Below are 15,348 nucleotides of genomic sequence, written 5' to 3'. Positions count from 1 at the left end.
GATTATGACTGTGTTTTTTATCCTTGCAGACAAGGTGACATTGTCCTCCCACCTTATTACCAGCCTGAGGAAGATGATGAAATGCCCTTTATCTGCTCGCTGTCAGGAGACAATGGAATCATGGGCTGTCACGAGATCCCGCCCCTGAAGGAGCGGGGCCATGAGTGTTGTTTGGACAAGGACGATTATTATTATTACAACTCAGTCCGGCAAGAGTTCAACATCAGTGGCATGTGTGTCAACTGGAACCAGTACTACAACGTGTGCCGTACAGGAAACGCCAACCCGCACAAGGGTGCTATCAACTTTGACAATATTGGGTATGCCTGGATTGTGATATTTCAGGTAAAAACAAAGCTCAACTATTTTTTTTCCATTTCAGTCTTTCTTTGATCTCGTGATGTTTTCTGCAGGGTGTGATACAGCTGCAGAGAGAAAGGGGCATTGCAACTATCCTGGAAAGTGAGACCAAATGCTTACCGCATAGAGTGTTCCTGAAGATGGGTAGGGATGCAGAGCTGTTCTAGGCATCCTTCAGGCTGACTTGTACCTGTTTTATTTTTATTTTTTTCAATCCAGATAATTATAGCAAAGGAGTCTCTTATTTATTTGTTTATTTATTTATTAATTCCCAGCATTTGTTGCAGATGGGAGCTAAAATCCTTGCCTTTTTTCTTTTCCACTGGCTGTACGCAGTGTCCAGTCCAAGGGACAGGACACTGCTGCAGGTTTTCCCCCGCTGTGATCCAGGGAAATGAACTATTTTAATGAAATATTCCTGCTGTGGGCTAGCATGATCTCACAGGCTTTGACAGTATGCCAGTGTCACCAAGCAATACCATGCTGATTTCCTGGAATGGAAATTTGGCCTTCTTGAAAGGAATTTTTATTTCTCACCTTCCTTGGTTTGCAACAGACTCGCCAGTATCTGCCTGTGTACACTGATAAATGAACTCTGGAAGCCCACTTCCCTCCTGATTCTCTTTTTGTTGCTTGTCTTTGCAGGTGATCACACTGGAAGGGTGGGTGGAGATCATGTACTACGTGATGGATGCCCATTCATTCTATAATTTTATCTACTTTATCTTGCTGATAATTGTAAGTATAAGACTCAATGAGTCTCAGCATTGCAAGCTAAGAGCCTACAAAAGGTCAGGCATTAGGTCAACACATATACTGAGTAGCAAACTACTGTACCTGGATTTCTTCTTGGACTCTCAGGAATCCAGTTCAATGATTTTCACCAAGAGTCTGTGGCGGGATCACATAGTTGTTAGTCAGGGTCTTCTCTTTTGCTCAAAGAATATGCTCAGGATTGATTCCTAGAAAATCAGTACCCAATGTAGGATAATGTGTTCATCCAAACATCTTCTTTCGTAGTAAATTCCTCAAAACAGTAGGCCCAAAAGTACAGAAAACCATTTCTGCACCTTTTCTCCTATTTTGTCTTTTGCACATTTGACACTCTTGAATCATTCCTGTTCTATGGCTACTGACAGCACCTGGATTTCTCAGATTCAGATTTTGTCAGATTCAGGGTCTGTCATGCTGAATTACTTCCTTTCTGAGAACAAAAAGGAGCTGCTGCTCCCAAAGTGTCATCAATCCAACATAAACTGGCTGTGTGAGATCACTTGTGGCTGGTGGGGATGGAGGGGAGAGCAGTGTGTCAGTGATGAGAACTTCATAAGCAGTTTTTGAGCCCTGTGGATTTATACATGTGAAGGTTGAAGGTGATTGTTTTGTTGTAAAGACGTTTGTTGCCTGTGCCTGGAGGGAGAGGTGAGAAAAACAATGCCATTGTCTGTTCCATTCTTCAGGCCTCCTCCCACTTATAAAAACATTTTTTTGGAGCGAATGTCCTGTTTCTAACAAGGAGGCATTTCCTTTGTTTCTGAAGACTTGCAGCTTTCCTATGTGGGGACCAAAGTCTAAAGTAGAAGGGAAAGACCTAGGATGTATTATGGGAAGTATTCAGTCTGTACATGGTAGGTGTTACTTAGCCAGTAAGGACCTCGGTATGTATCTCTAAAGCCCACATGCATTTGGATAGACTGTTGAATGGACCTGGCTAAGATTCTGCTCTGCACCTACTACTTGTCCTATGTGGTCATGCCCTCCTAGAAACAGATCTCTAGAAGCAGCCACCAAGTAACATTAACAGACTTTCCTGGCACAGGATCTGTTTTAAATTCAGATTGGCATGCAAGGATTTGAGAGCAAACAAACCCTAGTACAATTTCTGGGAGAAATTCTGTCGCCTGTATGTATGGGGAGTAGCACAAAGAAAAATCTGTTGATCCATTCAGGTTAGAGAACTTAAGAAAAAGATGAATCTTCATGGTATTCCATGTTTCTCCCTCCCTTCTGGTCTTCTATCAGCACAAGGGTAAGACAAGGAGAGACGAACAGAAAGGTGACCTGTTTCCTTGGGCTGAAACACAAGCCAGGAGAGCAGAAGTGAAATACACTTTGAAGAGTGCTGCTCTTACTTTGAGGCTGGAGAGTCCCAAGGAAAGTCAGTCTAGAAATATGACTGCACAGGATGGGAGGGGAGCTCCTCACAGCTCTATCCCCAGAGCCAAACCAATCATCCACTGCTTTTTGTGAATCCAGAAAACAATAATTTCCCATATTGTTTGTTCAGATCTCCCATCATGCAACAGATATTTAGGACCTACCTGCATTATCTCTTTGAGCAGCATGGCCAGATACCCATATTTGCATAATGAGTAGTTCAGCACAGGATTTACTCCCAGCCTCACACACAGCCTCTCCCAGAGCCAGGAAGGGCTGTGTCGAGTCAGCGTTCAAGCTTTGAGGTGGGCATACTGATCTCCTATGGGCCAATTCCAAAAAACTGCCCCCTCCGGCCCCAGCTCCAAACTACATAAATTCTGTCAGCATATTTTTGGTTTTGAAACAGGATCATCCTTCCGGAGTTGGCTCGTCTCATGTGGATTTCCAGTGACTCAAACTTTGTCTCTGAATTTGCAGGCAGCTGAAAACCCTCAATTAAACCCTCCACCTGAGATTTTACTGCAGAGTGTCATTGACATTTCTAGACACGCCCTCCTCATTTGCAGAAGCCATGTAGGTTTATTTCCACCAAACACGGGAGCACACGAACCTCAACTTACTCTGGGGACTTCTCAGAACAGAGGAGCCTTATGCTAGATAGGATATTTCCTCTGCCTTTGGTGGAATTACACCAAGAAAGGATTTAGCATTTCTGTTACTTTCTTTGCACATGTAATGCATCTTTCCAGGGTGCTGTTGCAGCAGTTAGCAAAACCACAGCGTGAACTTGCTGTCACTTGGTGTCATTTTCCTTCCAATTCTTCTTATAGCAATTACATTTCCTCTTCAAGTCTTATGAAGCACAGCCCTTGTGGCCTTTATCCTGCCCTCTTTCTCTGTGGTTGAAAGGCCTGGCTTTCTAAACTGGATTGCTCTGACAGTCATACTTCAGGTCTTGGCTCTCTGCGTTTCGACACACCTCTTAGCTTTGGCTCGAACTCATTCTTCTGGGGCTGGATCTCCACAGACAAATCCTTAGAGTTATGCTTTAATCTACGACTTCTCCATCCTTCACAGCGATATCTTCAAACACCTGTGTAAGGGCATTACCTGTTATGGCTCATAAGGAGGGAAGAAGGCTCCACCACCCGGATACATTCCCAGCATTTTCTAGGACTCCTGCACTGACATGGTTCCTGAGGGGAAGAGCATCGTCTGACCCTGGCACTCTGAGTGGTCTTTACAGAGCAACCTGGTAAAAACATTTCGTGTATTCAGCAAATTGTAGACAGCTTCTGGCTCTGCTGGAGACTAGGGAGGTGGCATTAAAGAAGGCCTGCTTTCACTTCTTGTGTCAGTGCTCCACTTGGGTCTTCCTGCTTGAAGTCTAGCTTTCTCTGTGTCACCACTTCAGCTACTTGGACACTGGTGTTGCTCCTGGACTAGAGAAACCTTCAGGCTCTTCTGAACTCTCAGGTTTGCATCCACATTGCAACACTTAGGCCTCCTGGAAGTGCCCTGTTCTTACGTATGTGAGCTTTGGAAGACAAGTTGGATATTCCAGAATAAACAATAAAAATAATGGGCAAGTAAGTCAGCATCTCCAGCACCAGTCAGATTTTATTAGATATTGTAGAAACAGGGATCAAGCCTTAGGCTGAACAAGGCCAGGATTCAGCTTAATCAAAGTACAGCTCAGTACAAAGTTCAGGCCTGGGACTGAACAGGACTCCTTGTGTCGGGGCTTTGCATCAGTGGTCTCCTTCTGGCTCTGTCAGATACTTTGTCTGACTCCATGTCAGACACTTGTGGTCTCGCCGCTCAGCTGGCTGAGATGGATAGCTCAGTCACAAGCCATCTGGGACCTTTCCTGTCATAGTGCTGGTTGGGAGGCAGAGACAAGCTCAGCAGATCTTTAGAGTCTGTGGACTTGTGCCTTAAGGATTAAGAAAGCTTTTTTGTGTTTGATGTTCTAGCTAAGAGGTTCAAGGACTGGAGGCCAGTTCCATACCCAGTCCTTCCACTCCTCCCCTTTTCAGTCGTCTGATCACAGCAAACAATTCCCTGCAAGAACAGAGCTCAGTGATGTGAAACCTGCCCCCCCCCCCCCTCAGGATTCAGCCCCATGCTTAAAGTATGACCCTGCTGAGGGCATCTTGTTGCCCTCAGCTTCTCTGCTTGTCTCCTAGAGAGAAGGTGTTGAGTGTCTTAGTCGTTTGTTGCTTGTGGAGACTTTGGAAGTACCAGGCAGTGTCACAATTTGCATTTCAGAAATGCACAACAGGTATCCAGCTCCAAGCCCTGCCTCACTCAGGGCAAGCCGAGGGAGAGAACTGAACAGACAAAGCCTGTGAGGGTCATGTGTTGCTGAGGGGAAAGAGGGCAAGGGAGCACATCGGACGAGAATTCGGATTCCCAGTCATACCCTCAGCAGTGAAAACATGTAAGAGATCACGGACTACAGAACTCCTTGGGGGCAGGTGAAGGGATCCGAATGAGGCATTGTTTTTCGTTTCAAGGCCACGTATAGAAGCTGAAGGGAAAATAGGTTTCATCACTGAGAAGGGCTCAGTGATGAAGGGAAACAGAATTAGAACAGCTTTGAAGGGTGCTGAGAGGTTGAGGAAAAAAAAAAAAGCCCATTATTTTGAAATGGTGTATTGTCCTTATGCTGAATCTGTTTGGGAAGGGCTTCATGTTTCAAAGGCTTATTCAGATGCTAGCAGGGACATCTCCCCTTTGAAATACTGAGAACCACTACATTGAGGATGGAGCTGCTGGGCACCTGTGTGCAAGAGAAAGGGATTTATAAGGAGACAAGCTTGTGTGGAGAGTGGCAAGGGCTGTGCACTGAGGGGAAGGCTGTTTGGGTAGGTACTTGGGTAGGTACAAGCTGGGGTACTTCCTGACAAATAATTCCACCTTTTGGTGGAATGACTTTTTGGCTTCTGTAGGGACAATAGCAAGAACTTGGGATTTTTGTTTCATTTCTGAGAAACTGGTGGAGTGAGCTGTGGTTGTTTTTGTATTTGACAAGGAAAATCCACCTAGGCTGGAGGACAAGTAAAATAAGAGCAATTATAAAATGTCTGGTCTCAGAAGAATCAGAAGAATAGAAATTGAGCAAAGAAGTACTGTTTTGACAGACTATTTAGAGTCCTTCTCAAAGTCATTAGTTTTTGTAAACTCCAATTTCAAGAGCTCATTCATTTCAGCAAAGTGCCATCTCCCTTTATGGTGTAAATGATAGAAATAAATAAAATGCCCCAAGAACACTGACGTGTCCTCCAAGAGTTGAAGACCGTAAATGACAGTGCATGATTTTTCCGGTAGTAAATGAGCAAGAAGAGGATAAAGCAACCAAAATAATCCTCTGTTTCCCATCTTCTGTTTAACACAAAGGAGAGGGAAAGAAAAAGTCCAATTTTCATCAAACCCTTTGTAGGTAAGTTCTACGTGACTTGCTAAAGGTCCCAAACCCTGCCAAAAGAGCCAAAATTAGGATTTGTGTTTCCCGAATTTCCGTTCAGAGCTCTAAATTCTGCAGGGAAACAACAGGGAGTGAGTTCCCAAAAACAAGCTCAGCCAATCCTGGCTTTTCCTGAAATCCCATCTCCATATGCAGACTGGTGGTAGCTCTAGTTCCTGTGTTCACCTTCCCCTCCTCTCTCTTCTTTCCCCCCTGCCATATATCCTTGCTCACACTGACATCGCCTGTCCCTCCTTCTCTTTTGCTACTAGGTGGGCTCCTTCTTCATGATTAACCTGTGCCTGGTGGTCATCGCCACGCAGTTCTCAGAGACCAAGCAGCGGGAGCACCAGCTGATGCAGGAGCAGCGGGCCCGGTACCTCTCCTCCAGTACTGTCGCCAGCTACATGGAGCCGGGAGACTGCTACGAGGAGATCTTCCAATATGTCTGCCACATCGTGCGCAAAGCCAAACGCCGCACCCTTGGGCTGTACAACAGCATACAGAGCCGGCGCCAGGGCCACGTGGAGCCAAGCGATGCCAAGCTAGGGATGAACAGGAAAAGCCAGAGGCACTACAGTAAGGATTGTATGGGTAAATCTGGAGATGTCGGTAGTGGAAACATGAGCATAACTGGGAGCATCTCCATGTGCTAGCTTGCCAAAGGATCTTTGCCTACAAAGCACAGAGTTAGAATTAACATTGGCCATTGAGCGTGGAGCTATGGCCAGTGCGCCAGACCAGTAAGGTGGAGGTGATCAGCATAAGTGGGAATGGAAATTGGGGTGACTAACAGGCAACACAGATCTGAAAACAAATTGTGACAACATTAAAGACACTGACTGAGTCTTGGAAAGGACTCCAGGTCTGGTATAGCAGGGGGGTGATGGCAGTTTGGGGGAGAGACGTATTAGGGAAATATGAGGCAGTGGGACTAAGGATTGGGCTGGGTGATACAGCTGGTCCCCTAGAGCTCTCTCTCCTCCCAAACTGAGTTGCTATGGGACCTCAGGAGAGAAGCGAAAGGGAGTAGAACTGCAGTAAGGTGTCCCCTGAGCCAAGAGAAAGAGTAACACTGAAGAAGTCAGTTTGACGTGCAAGGGCAATGGAGACAATTTCTCTTGATGGGAACACATCCTGTTGTGTAAAATTAGACATGAGATACCATTTAAATTGGATTCCTGGCCTGAAAAGTGACTGTAAAAATGGTATTATAGAGTTAGTATTAACTGCCTGCTGATGCCTTTCGTAAGAAATGCTCTCAGTTAACAAGCAAAAAGACAGATTTTCCTTCAGCTAGTCTTGCACACTCAGTCTTTCATTTTCTTTACTTGCTGAGAAGATTTCTGCAGTTCTCATGCACTGTGTTAATTAATTGATTCATTCCCACAAGTGTCCATTTGATCTTCCAGGTGCGACTGGAGATTTGGGGAACTTGGTTTTCTCACTGAAGTCAGCAGATCATTCTGATTCAGAGTGCATGGACTATCAGGAAGAACTGTTCTTGTGCTACCTCTTATGTCTTCTAGAGATGCTTTGCTAATGTAGCATCCCTAATTTAGAGAGTTCAGCTCAGTGTCTGGGTTCTTGGACCCCACTTGTGTCTGTTCAGGCCAAAGGCAGCCCTCATGATCATTTTTCCCTCAGTTCCCACTTAATACAAGTGACTGAGTCTCAAGCTATGATTTCTGCATCAGACAAAACAGTTCTTCCTCTGATGGACATGAACCCCCGCTGAGCCTAATCACTGGCAGATGAACAGTACCATGCCTTCTGGTGACACAGCCAGTCAGTGTAAAGCACCCAACGGCAATGGCTTTTATTGCTGCCCTTGAGATGATTTGCCAGTGTTTAATCATCCTTACAGCTAAAAAGCCCTGTTACACTGTCTAAAAACCCGAAAGCCAAACAGGTGCCCAGCTTGAATGCCTTTTCTGGAGGAAACAACACTTTCTCTTTTAAGCACAATCATTTCTCTCCCCAGGGCTTTGCCAACAGCACAACTCTCTTGACTGCCCTCCTCAGGGCTTGGTCCAGCCCATTGCTGTGACAGCAACCTCTGATCCCACCAACTGTCCCCGATGCCACAGGGGGGAACATGACACATCCCGAAGACTCTCTGTCCTGGGCAGCGCTGATTCAGACCAGGAGGACGGAGGAGCCAGTGAAGAGGAGGGAGAGGGCAGCGGAGGGGACCAGGGTGCCTCAGCACCGGAGAAGGAGGAGGAGGAGGTGGAAGAAGGTGGACGGCTGAAGCTCTGCAGTGACATGTGGCAGGAAGTGAGGGTCAAGCTTCGAGGTATTGTGGACAGCAAGTACTTCAACCGTGGGATCATGATCGCAATCCTCGTGAACACCATCAGCATGGGCATTGAGCACCACGAGCAGGTAAGACATGCAGGGTGGGCGGTGGGGAATGGAGAGTTGTGCTCAGGGATATGGCCTGGCTAAGCAGCAGGTGCAACCCGCTGGAGGCAGAGATTGAGCAATTTGGACCCCAGGCCATAGCACAGATGGTCCCAGCATGGCTTTGAGAAAGCCTCAGGATGTTGCAGGGTCATTTTTTCCCTATCCCTGCACTTAATCACTTTTTCTGCCTCCATGTATTTTCCACTCAATTCCCTTCAGTCCCTCTTTTTCCTCATCCCTTCTCACTTTTGTAGCTCTGTTTTTCTTTTCTACCCTGTCTTCTCTCTCCATCTGCTTCTCTCTCCTTCACCCTTGCCTCTTCCATCTTCCTCATCTCTCTCTCATTTCTCTCTTCATTAGCTTACTGAATCCTTAGTCTATTTGGTTAATTTAATTTGCCCTCTGGGAATGTCACAGGCACTTCACCAGCATCTCAGTTCAAATCCATCAGCTTGCTAGCCTTTCCAGCTTAATTAAGAGATGCCTGAGCACAGTCTATCTGCACAAGAAGGCTAGGAAAGACACCACCTCCCACCTCCAGTCATTTTAGCACCATCCAGTCAAGATGGCTTGAGCCTTTCCTTTCCCCTCACAGCAAGAAGTGATAGATATAGGTCAAGGCACAGACAGAAGGTGTGGGCACAAGTTTGCCTTTCGTGCCAATAGTTTTCAGGCAGCTCTGAGTCAGCAGTGCACTTTATCCTAATGACAGACTTGTAAGATGGAGAAGGATTGTGCGCCCTTATTTTACAGCTGGGAAACAGAGGCTATGTCTACTCTGTTCTGTGCAGAGCAGTCTTGAGAGGGTATTAAATATGTCCATGACCTTGCATCTGCGTTGCTGGCTGGTAGCTCTGTTGCACTTCGGGTTAAAGGAGTCTATGATGTACATCTATGCTTCAAATCCACACCACCAGTCTGAATGTGGCCATGATTCACCCCACATATCTGTCAAGATCACAAAAATAGGAGATTGGTCCACAGCTGAGATGCTGATTGCATCAGGGAGCTTTAGAGCCAAGTCAAATTCTGGCCCTGAATACAGTCTCAGGTAGCAATGAGACAGGTAGTGAGACTGGTTTAAGCAGGCACTCAGACTTGCCCTGTGCTGTAACAGGATAGAGATATCCTGAAACCCAGAGCATCTTAATTTCCCTGTTTGAGGCAACACAGTGGCTGAGCCAGTATTTGAAGCCCCAGATGTCTGGATCCCACCCATACACCAAGCATTAGACCATTTTTCAAAATCCAGCTGATTTCTGATAAGAGGATGGGGAACCTTAATTTGATCCCAGAATGCAAAACTGCTCTGTATGCTTCAGTACCAGAAAAATACTGGCAGGAGCTCAGAGAAGAGGAGAATGAAGAAGAGGCTGGAGGGGTTGACTCATGAAAACAGATAAAAAAGAGCGATGTATTTATCACGTAGCAGAAAGATGACTAAGGGTTGAAGCCCAGGACAATGTGAAAACTGCCCACTGATGCTTTAAAGATGCAAGCACCAAACAGGGAGAGTCATTGTTCATTTCGGGTTATTGGAGACTGCGTGAATTAAGAGTTTAACAGAAGAGTATTTGAGCTGGAGGTAGTGAATTCACTCTCTGGCTATTGTGTGTGCGAATTTAAGCCCTTCTGGGCTGCCTCTGCTGTGTTTGTACAGCCCTCAGCAGAGCAGGATCTGCCTGCAGCCTCAGGGTTTCTAGTAGCAGGTTATTAATGACATATCCTTAAAGTTATGCTACCACTTTTTATCCATAAGTACCTAGGAAAAGCTCACGGCCCTGTGGGCTGTTTCTACTAGAAACCGCATTGATCATAACTGAAAAATGTCGTGCAGCCTGTCTATTTAAAATGTGTGTGCTGAGCCCTGTTTACCTGGTACAAGAAAATAAAAAATAAATAAAAAAGTAGTTCATAACATTAATTCCAAGCATTTTTTGGTCTGCAGTTAACTCAAAACCACAGAGGCATGTGTGTGCACTTCCCTTTGGTTTTTGATTTTTTCTCAAGCCCTGCTATTGGTATATCTCAGACTGGTGCTTCACTGTCTCCTTTACTCTCCTTCCTCTCTCTTTTTCCTGATACTTTTCCATCTAGAAACACAAATTTTCATAGAAAAATGTCTAGGAAACCCCTCTGCTCCCAGAGATCTATGATTTGCAGGACGACACCAGCTTATGACTGAAGTAGTTTCTGTTGTTTCAGCTACTTCATCATGTGAATCTCTTCCAGTAGAGAGCTAACGGGAATGGAGACCCCTTGAGCTTTGATTTTCTGGTGCATGAGAGATCACAATCCCAGCCTCTCACTGGGACATATCTGTCTCGGCAGGAATGTGTATGGAGGCATTGCAGGTTTGAGTGGTCCTGTGAACAGCTCACAGCACATCCATCAGCTCTGTGCTGCTCCACTTCCTCAGGGACTATACGGATGAGGTGGCCCACAGACCAATGCACCCACCAACCACCAGGGTAATGGGGGAGAGAGGCTGCAGGAGCTGGGCCCAAGGCTTAGGCTGAGAAACAGAGGAATCCTGAGGACAGAGCCAGTGTGCAAGTCTAGCCTTCAATTCCTGAGCCTTGACCAGTGGAAAGAAAAACGTAAATTTAAATGATCTGTGTGTTGAGTGAGGGGAGGTTGGACCAGATGGCCTCCAGAGGTCTTTTGCAACCTCAGTCATTCTGTGATTCTGTTACAATTCACATTTTTAACATTCACAATGTTTTCTGTTTGTTTTCCTGCCAGGAAACTTAACCTCAGCAATTCAAACCATTTTACCTGCATCCAAATCACCTTTAAATTTTGTCTCATCCATCAAGTTCTTTCTCCTGTCCTGCTTGTGTGGCCAAGGCACTTTCCCACCTCCTTATACATTTCTTGTGAGGGAAATCAACTCATTTTGGGACAAACTGTCTGCTATGAGTCATGTTTAATCCTTAAGCTTATCACAAGTTATCACTTGCAAATAGATAAGTTCATACAAATCCATCATTGCATTATACCATGCAATACCCTCAGTATTAGGTCTTCAGATATTGCTGGGACATTGCACAAGCTGAAATCCATCATTTCAAGATTTGTCCTGCTTGAAATAGTTTTTGCAGTTTTTCAGATCTGCTTCTGCTTGGAAGTCCTTATTTTTAAAATCCAGTGTAGAAAATCAAGATATTAAATGCTTGTGGCTGTCCAGAAGGATCATTTAAATAAGCTTATTTTTTTGGTATTCGCAGAGGATCTGGTGCTGTTTGCTTTTTTCCCTTAATCAGCGTGAGGATAAAAGGCTGGTCCCAGCTGAATGTCCCAGGCTGCCTTTCTCATGCATTTCTTTAAATGGTCTGTTGGACTTGCACATCTTTGCCATTAGTAGCCAGCAAGACAAATACAGAGTAACTTGGTTTCTCTCCTGTAGGATCTACTTTCAGTATTTCTTTGTGCGTCAGATCAATACTTTATGAGGTGTGGATCAAGAGATGATCATGTTTCCCAACTAGACCAGTCCTGTGAATTGGCACCTTCATATCCTTTAGCCTGCATGATTTCCCTTTATACCAGCATTTATTGGATACACTAGTTCATATTTTACAGTTATTGCTTCTCTTTTTGCTATTTGCTGCTTGTCAGAAACATTCAGCAAGTGTCCAAGCCAGCTCATCATACTGACATTTAGTAAATGATGGAACAGTCTCCCCAGGGTGGTGGATGAAACGACATCACTTAAGTCTTGTAAAACTAGGGAATAACAAAACATTATGAAATCCTGCATCGGTTGTGGTGAGTAGAGAAAGTAAAAGCTGGCTGGTATGTTTCATGGCTGATTTCCGTGACTTTTCTGATTATTGTCAAGTAACTTTGAAATGATGTATAAAAATGGACAGACTGGAGAGGCGTCTGTATGGAATTTTTCTGTCATGTTTTCAAGGGTAGTGGCGTGCAGGTAGAATTTGGTAGGGCTGGTCTACATAGATTACATCAATCACTCTTCAGTTTCTAAACAGTTGCCAATTTAGTCCTGGTTAGAAGAAACTCCTCCTGCAGTGGCTTCATGGTGGTCTGCATATTCCTAACTTTTCTGATAGTGTAGGAGTTTCTGGCTGCTGTCAGATATTGAGCTAATTACATTTTCAGTCTAATCTCAGATAAGAATTCTAATGTTAATTAGTAAGAAACTGAAAAGGGGAAAAAAAGAAGGCTGAGCCGCTGCTCTCTACTGCCCCAGTTCTAGTTTTTGATCACTCGTCTGGAGTCCTGAAGACTTTAATCATGCAAATACTCCCAGTGTTTGATCCACACTGATAGGGATGAAGGATTTAGCACCATGGAGAGCTGAATTAGGTAGCTGTGTGGATTTGGAAAGAGGCAGAACAGGCAAACCAACTGGTTAAAACACTGGCTCTGGGCATGCTTTACCCCCTGGGCTCGGTCCCCTTCAGGCCACCCTCTTCACCCCAATCCTTATCTCCCAGAGTTGTGTTTAAGTTTCTCTCCCAGTGTGATGGCTAAACCAATCTATTCTGGCTTGGCAATATGAACGGACTTTTGCTATTTTTTTGTGCTTTTGTTTTGTTTTGTTTTGTTTCTTTTTGCTACTTTTCTCTCTGCTCATGTCTCCTTTCTTTCCCTACCCAGTCCTTCCTGCCCCTCTCTCTAGGAAGGATGCTTTGCTGGGTCTGATTGATGGCCCATTAGAAAAAGATTAACAGGTGGAGGCTTGACTAGAGAAACAGATGTCAGGGAGGGAAGAAGAGACAGGGGAACAGGTGACCTTTTCCATAAGTGAGATGCAAGCACGGCTTTTCAAACATCAATTGCTCCCTATGACAGCACAAGAGAGAAAGCATGGACAGCAGAGAGGAGGATAATCCACCATCATAGCCTGTTGCTTTTTTTACATTGCTCATTCTCACTGACATAATCATTTGATTCAAGCTGAAATTGGCATCTCTGTTTAGCATATGGACCTCATGTTTCCGGCGGGTGTCATTAGCGCCAGGCTCTCAGTGAAGTGATCTTCATTTCTCCCTTCCTGTGTGCACTTGCTCATTCTTTCTCTCTCTTCACTCTAATCTCCCCATCCTTCATTTTCAGGATGGTTTTGTTATTCAAATGTAATTATGGATATAAATTGAGCCATCTCCACTTTTTTTGATTTTCAAGAAATGGACTACTTCAATAAAAACCTGCACCGAGGAGTGCAAGAAATTAGCAAAAGACATGGGAAGTTACAATATGAACTGTGAGAGGAGCAGTTTCCAGTCCATTTATTCATCTTGGAGGAGGACAGCCGGATTTGGACCCCAGAAAAGGGGTTAAAGCAGTTTCCAGCTTTAGGGGGAGGTTCGGACCTAGAACCAGAAGGTGATGCTTAAGAGAGTGACAGGGTATCCAGGCATAGCTCACAGCAGTGTGAAGGAAGAGGGGAATCTTTGGCCACCTTTTTAGCATGGGTAAGCGAACAGTGAGAGTACTACTGCCCGCTAGCACAGAGCCTGGGTCAGACTCACCTTGAAGGCTTGGAGCTGAGGCTCAGAGGCACAGTAAGTTAATATCAAATAGATAACCTTGTCCGATGTGTGACATACCTGCCCCAAGGTAAATGTGGAAAATTGGGCCAGAGGAGCCCTGAGGAAGTGCCTTGGATCTGCTGTGCCCTGTCCCTTGGGTTGGGAAGGTGACATACCTTCATCTGAACAGGTTCCTACCCGCTGCTGCTTGGGAAGGTGATGACCAGCAATGTGCTGCAGCCGGATGAATCACTGTAACAGTCTCGTGTGGTCTGAAGGTTGTGGGTTGTGCAGCCTGGTCTCAGGATGCAGCCCACTATACTGGGAGGAGGTTTTTCTCTCACTTAGGGAAAATTTGATACCTGGCCATTGCATGATGGTCTCCATGGGCTGTACATGTGTGTGTCTGAGTATGTGTAAGCATGGGCAATCTTGCACACATCTTGCCCCTCATGCATCTGGCCTTATTGGAGACCTCAGCCCTTGCTGTTTGGCCTGCTGCACTCCCAGTCCCTGGGGTGAGAGGTGCTTTGTCCATCCCAAATTCAGCACAGGGAATGCCTCTCTTTCACACAGGGGGGCAGCAAGAACCTGACATCCCTCATCAATGACATCAGTGCAGCCTCTGTCTCCCTCTGAAGCAACATTTCATCATTCCTGAGGAAACAGTCTAGACCCTTTGCTAACCTTGTCAGAGAAGTTTCCAAGGCTGCACGCAGTGAAAAAAAAGTCATTAATTCAGAAAACAAAAGGAGGAGTAATTTAATTTGCTCAGTCTTGTTCCACTGATGGAGTCATTAAAACACTTTCTCTCTTATGCACAAACACATCGGTCTCTGCTGGAGGAGGCTGTTTCACAGGGGCTGAAAGATGTGTCAGAGATTCAATAGAAGAAAGCGCCTGGGGCAGGGTCAGGTTGCCTTTTTTTTTTCTTTTTTTTTCCTTTTTCCTTTTTTTCATTTTCCTCTACACAGTCATCTTGTGTCATCCCTGGAGATTTTCACCTTGTACATCTGTCTTTCTCCTCTTGCTCTCTCTCTTTTCCTCACCCTGTCCTGCTCTTCCTGTCCCATACAGGGAGGTGTTAGCAGTGTGCCCCTCCTCACAGTTGTGTTATTCATCCAATTTGATATTTACGTAGGTAATTATTGAAACCACTTATAGGACAGAGACATGAGAAAAGAGTGCCGGAGCAAGACCAGGAAAACTAATGCACATCAAGGATTTATTGGGGGGTGGGGGAAGAGAAAATGAGGAAGGAAGGGGAAAAAACAGTGGAAAAGTAACAAAAAAGTACAGTGAGGTTTAGAGGAAAATGGGGAACTGTTTTCTGACATTCAAATGTTTTGCGAATTTCAAAAACAAATTGTGCCAGGTATGCCAAAACCTCAGAGGAAAATCTTGAGATCACAGATCAGGCACTTTTGCCTTGCTTCAGAAGTACTCAAA

General features: G+C 45.1%; 1 protein-coding gene across 1 annotated transcript in view; it reads left to right on the top strand.

The window, feature by feature from the left end:
• The window catches only part of CACNA1I (calcium voltage-gated channel subunit alpha1 I), a 148,093-nt gene that overhangs the window by 99,322 nt on the left and 33,423 nt on the right, over positions 1-15,348 (top strand). The window contains exons 6-9 of the mRNA XM_035551630.1: positions 30-345; positions 1,006-1,098; positions 6,262-6,568; positions 7,974-8,377. Coding sequence (XP_035407523.1) covers positions 30-345; positions 1,006-1,098; positions 6,262-6,568; positions 7,974-8,377 — 1,120 coding nt within the window. The remainder of the gene's footprint in view (positions 1-29; positions 346-1,005; positions 1,099-6,261; positions 6,569-7,973; positions 8,378-15,348) is intronic.

This window comes from Cygnus atratus, chromosome 1 (assembly GCF_013377495.2).
Source record: "Cygnus atratus isolate AKBS03 ecotype Queensland, Australia chromosome 1, CAtr_DNAZoo_HiC_assembly, whole genome shotgun sequence".
Classification (NCBI taxonomy): Eukaryota; Metazoa; Chordata; class Aves; order Anseriformes; family Anatidae; genus Cygnus; species Cygnus atratus.
This window is presented reverse-complemented; position numbering and strand designations above follow the sequence as displayed.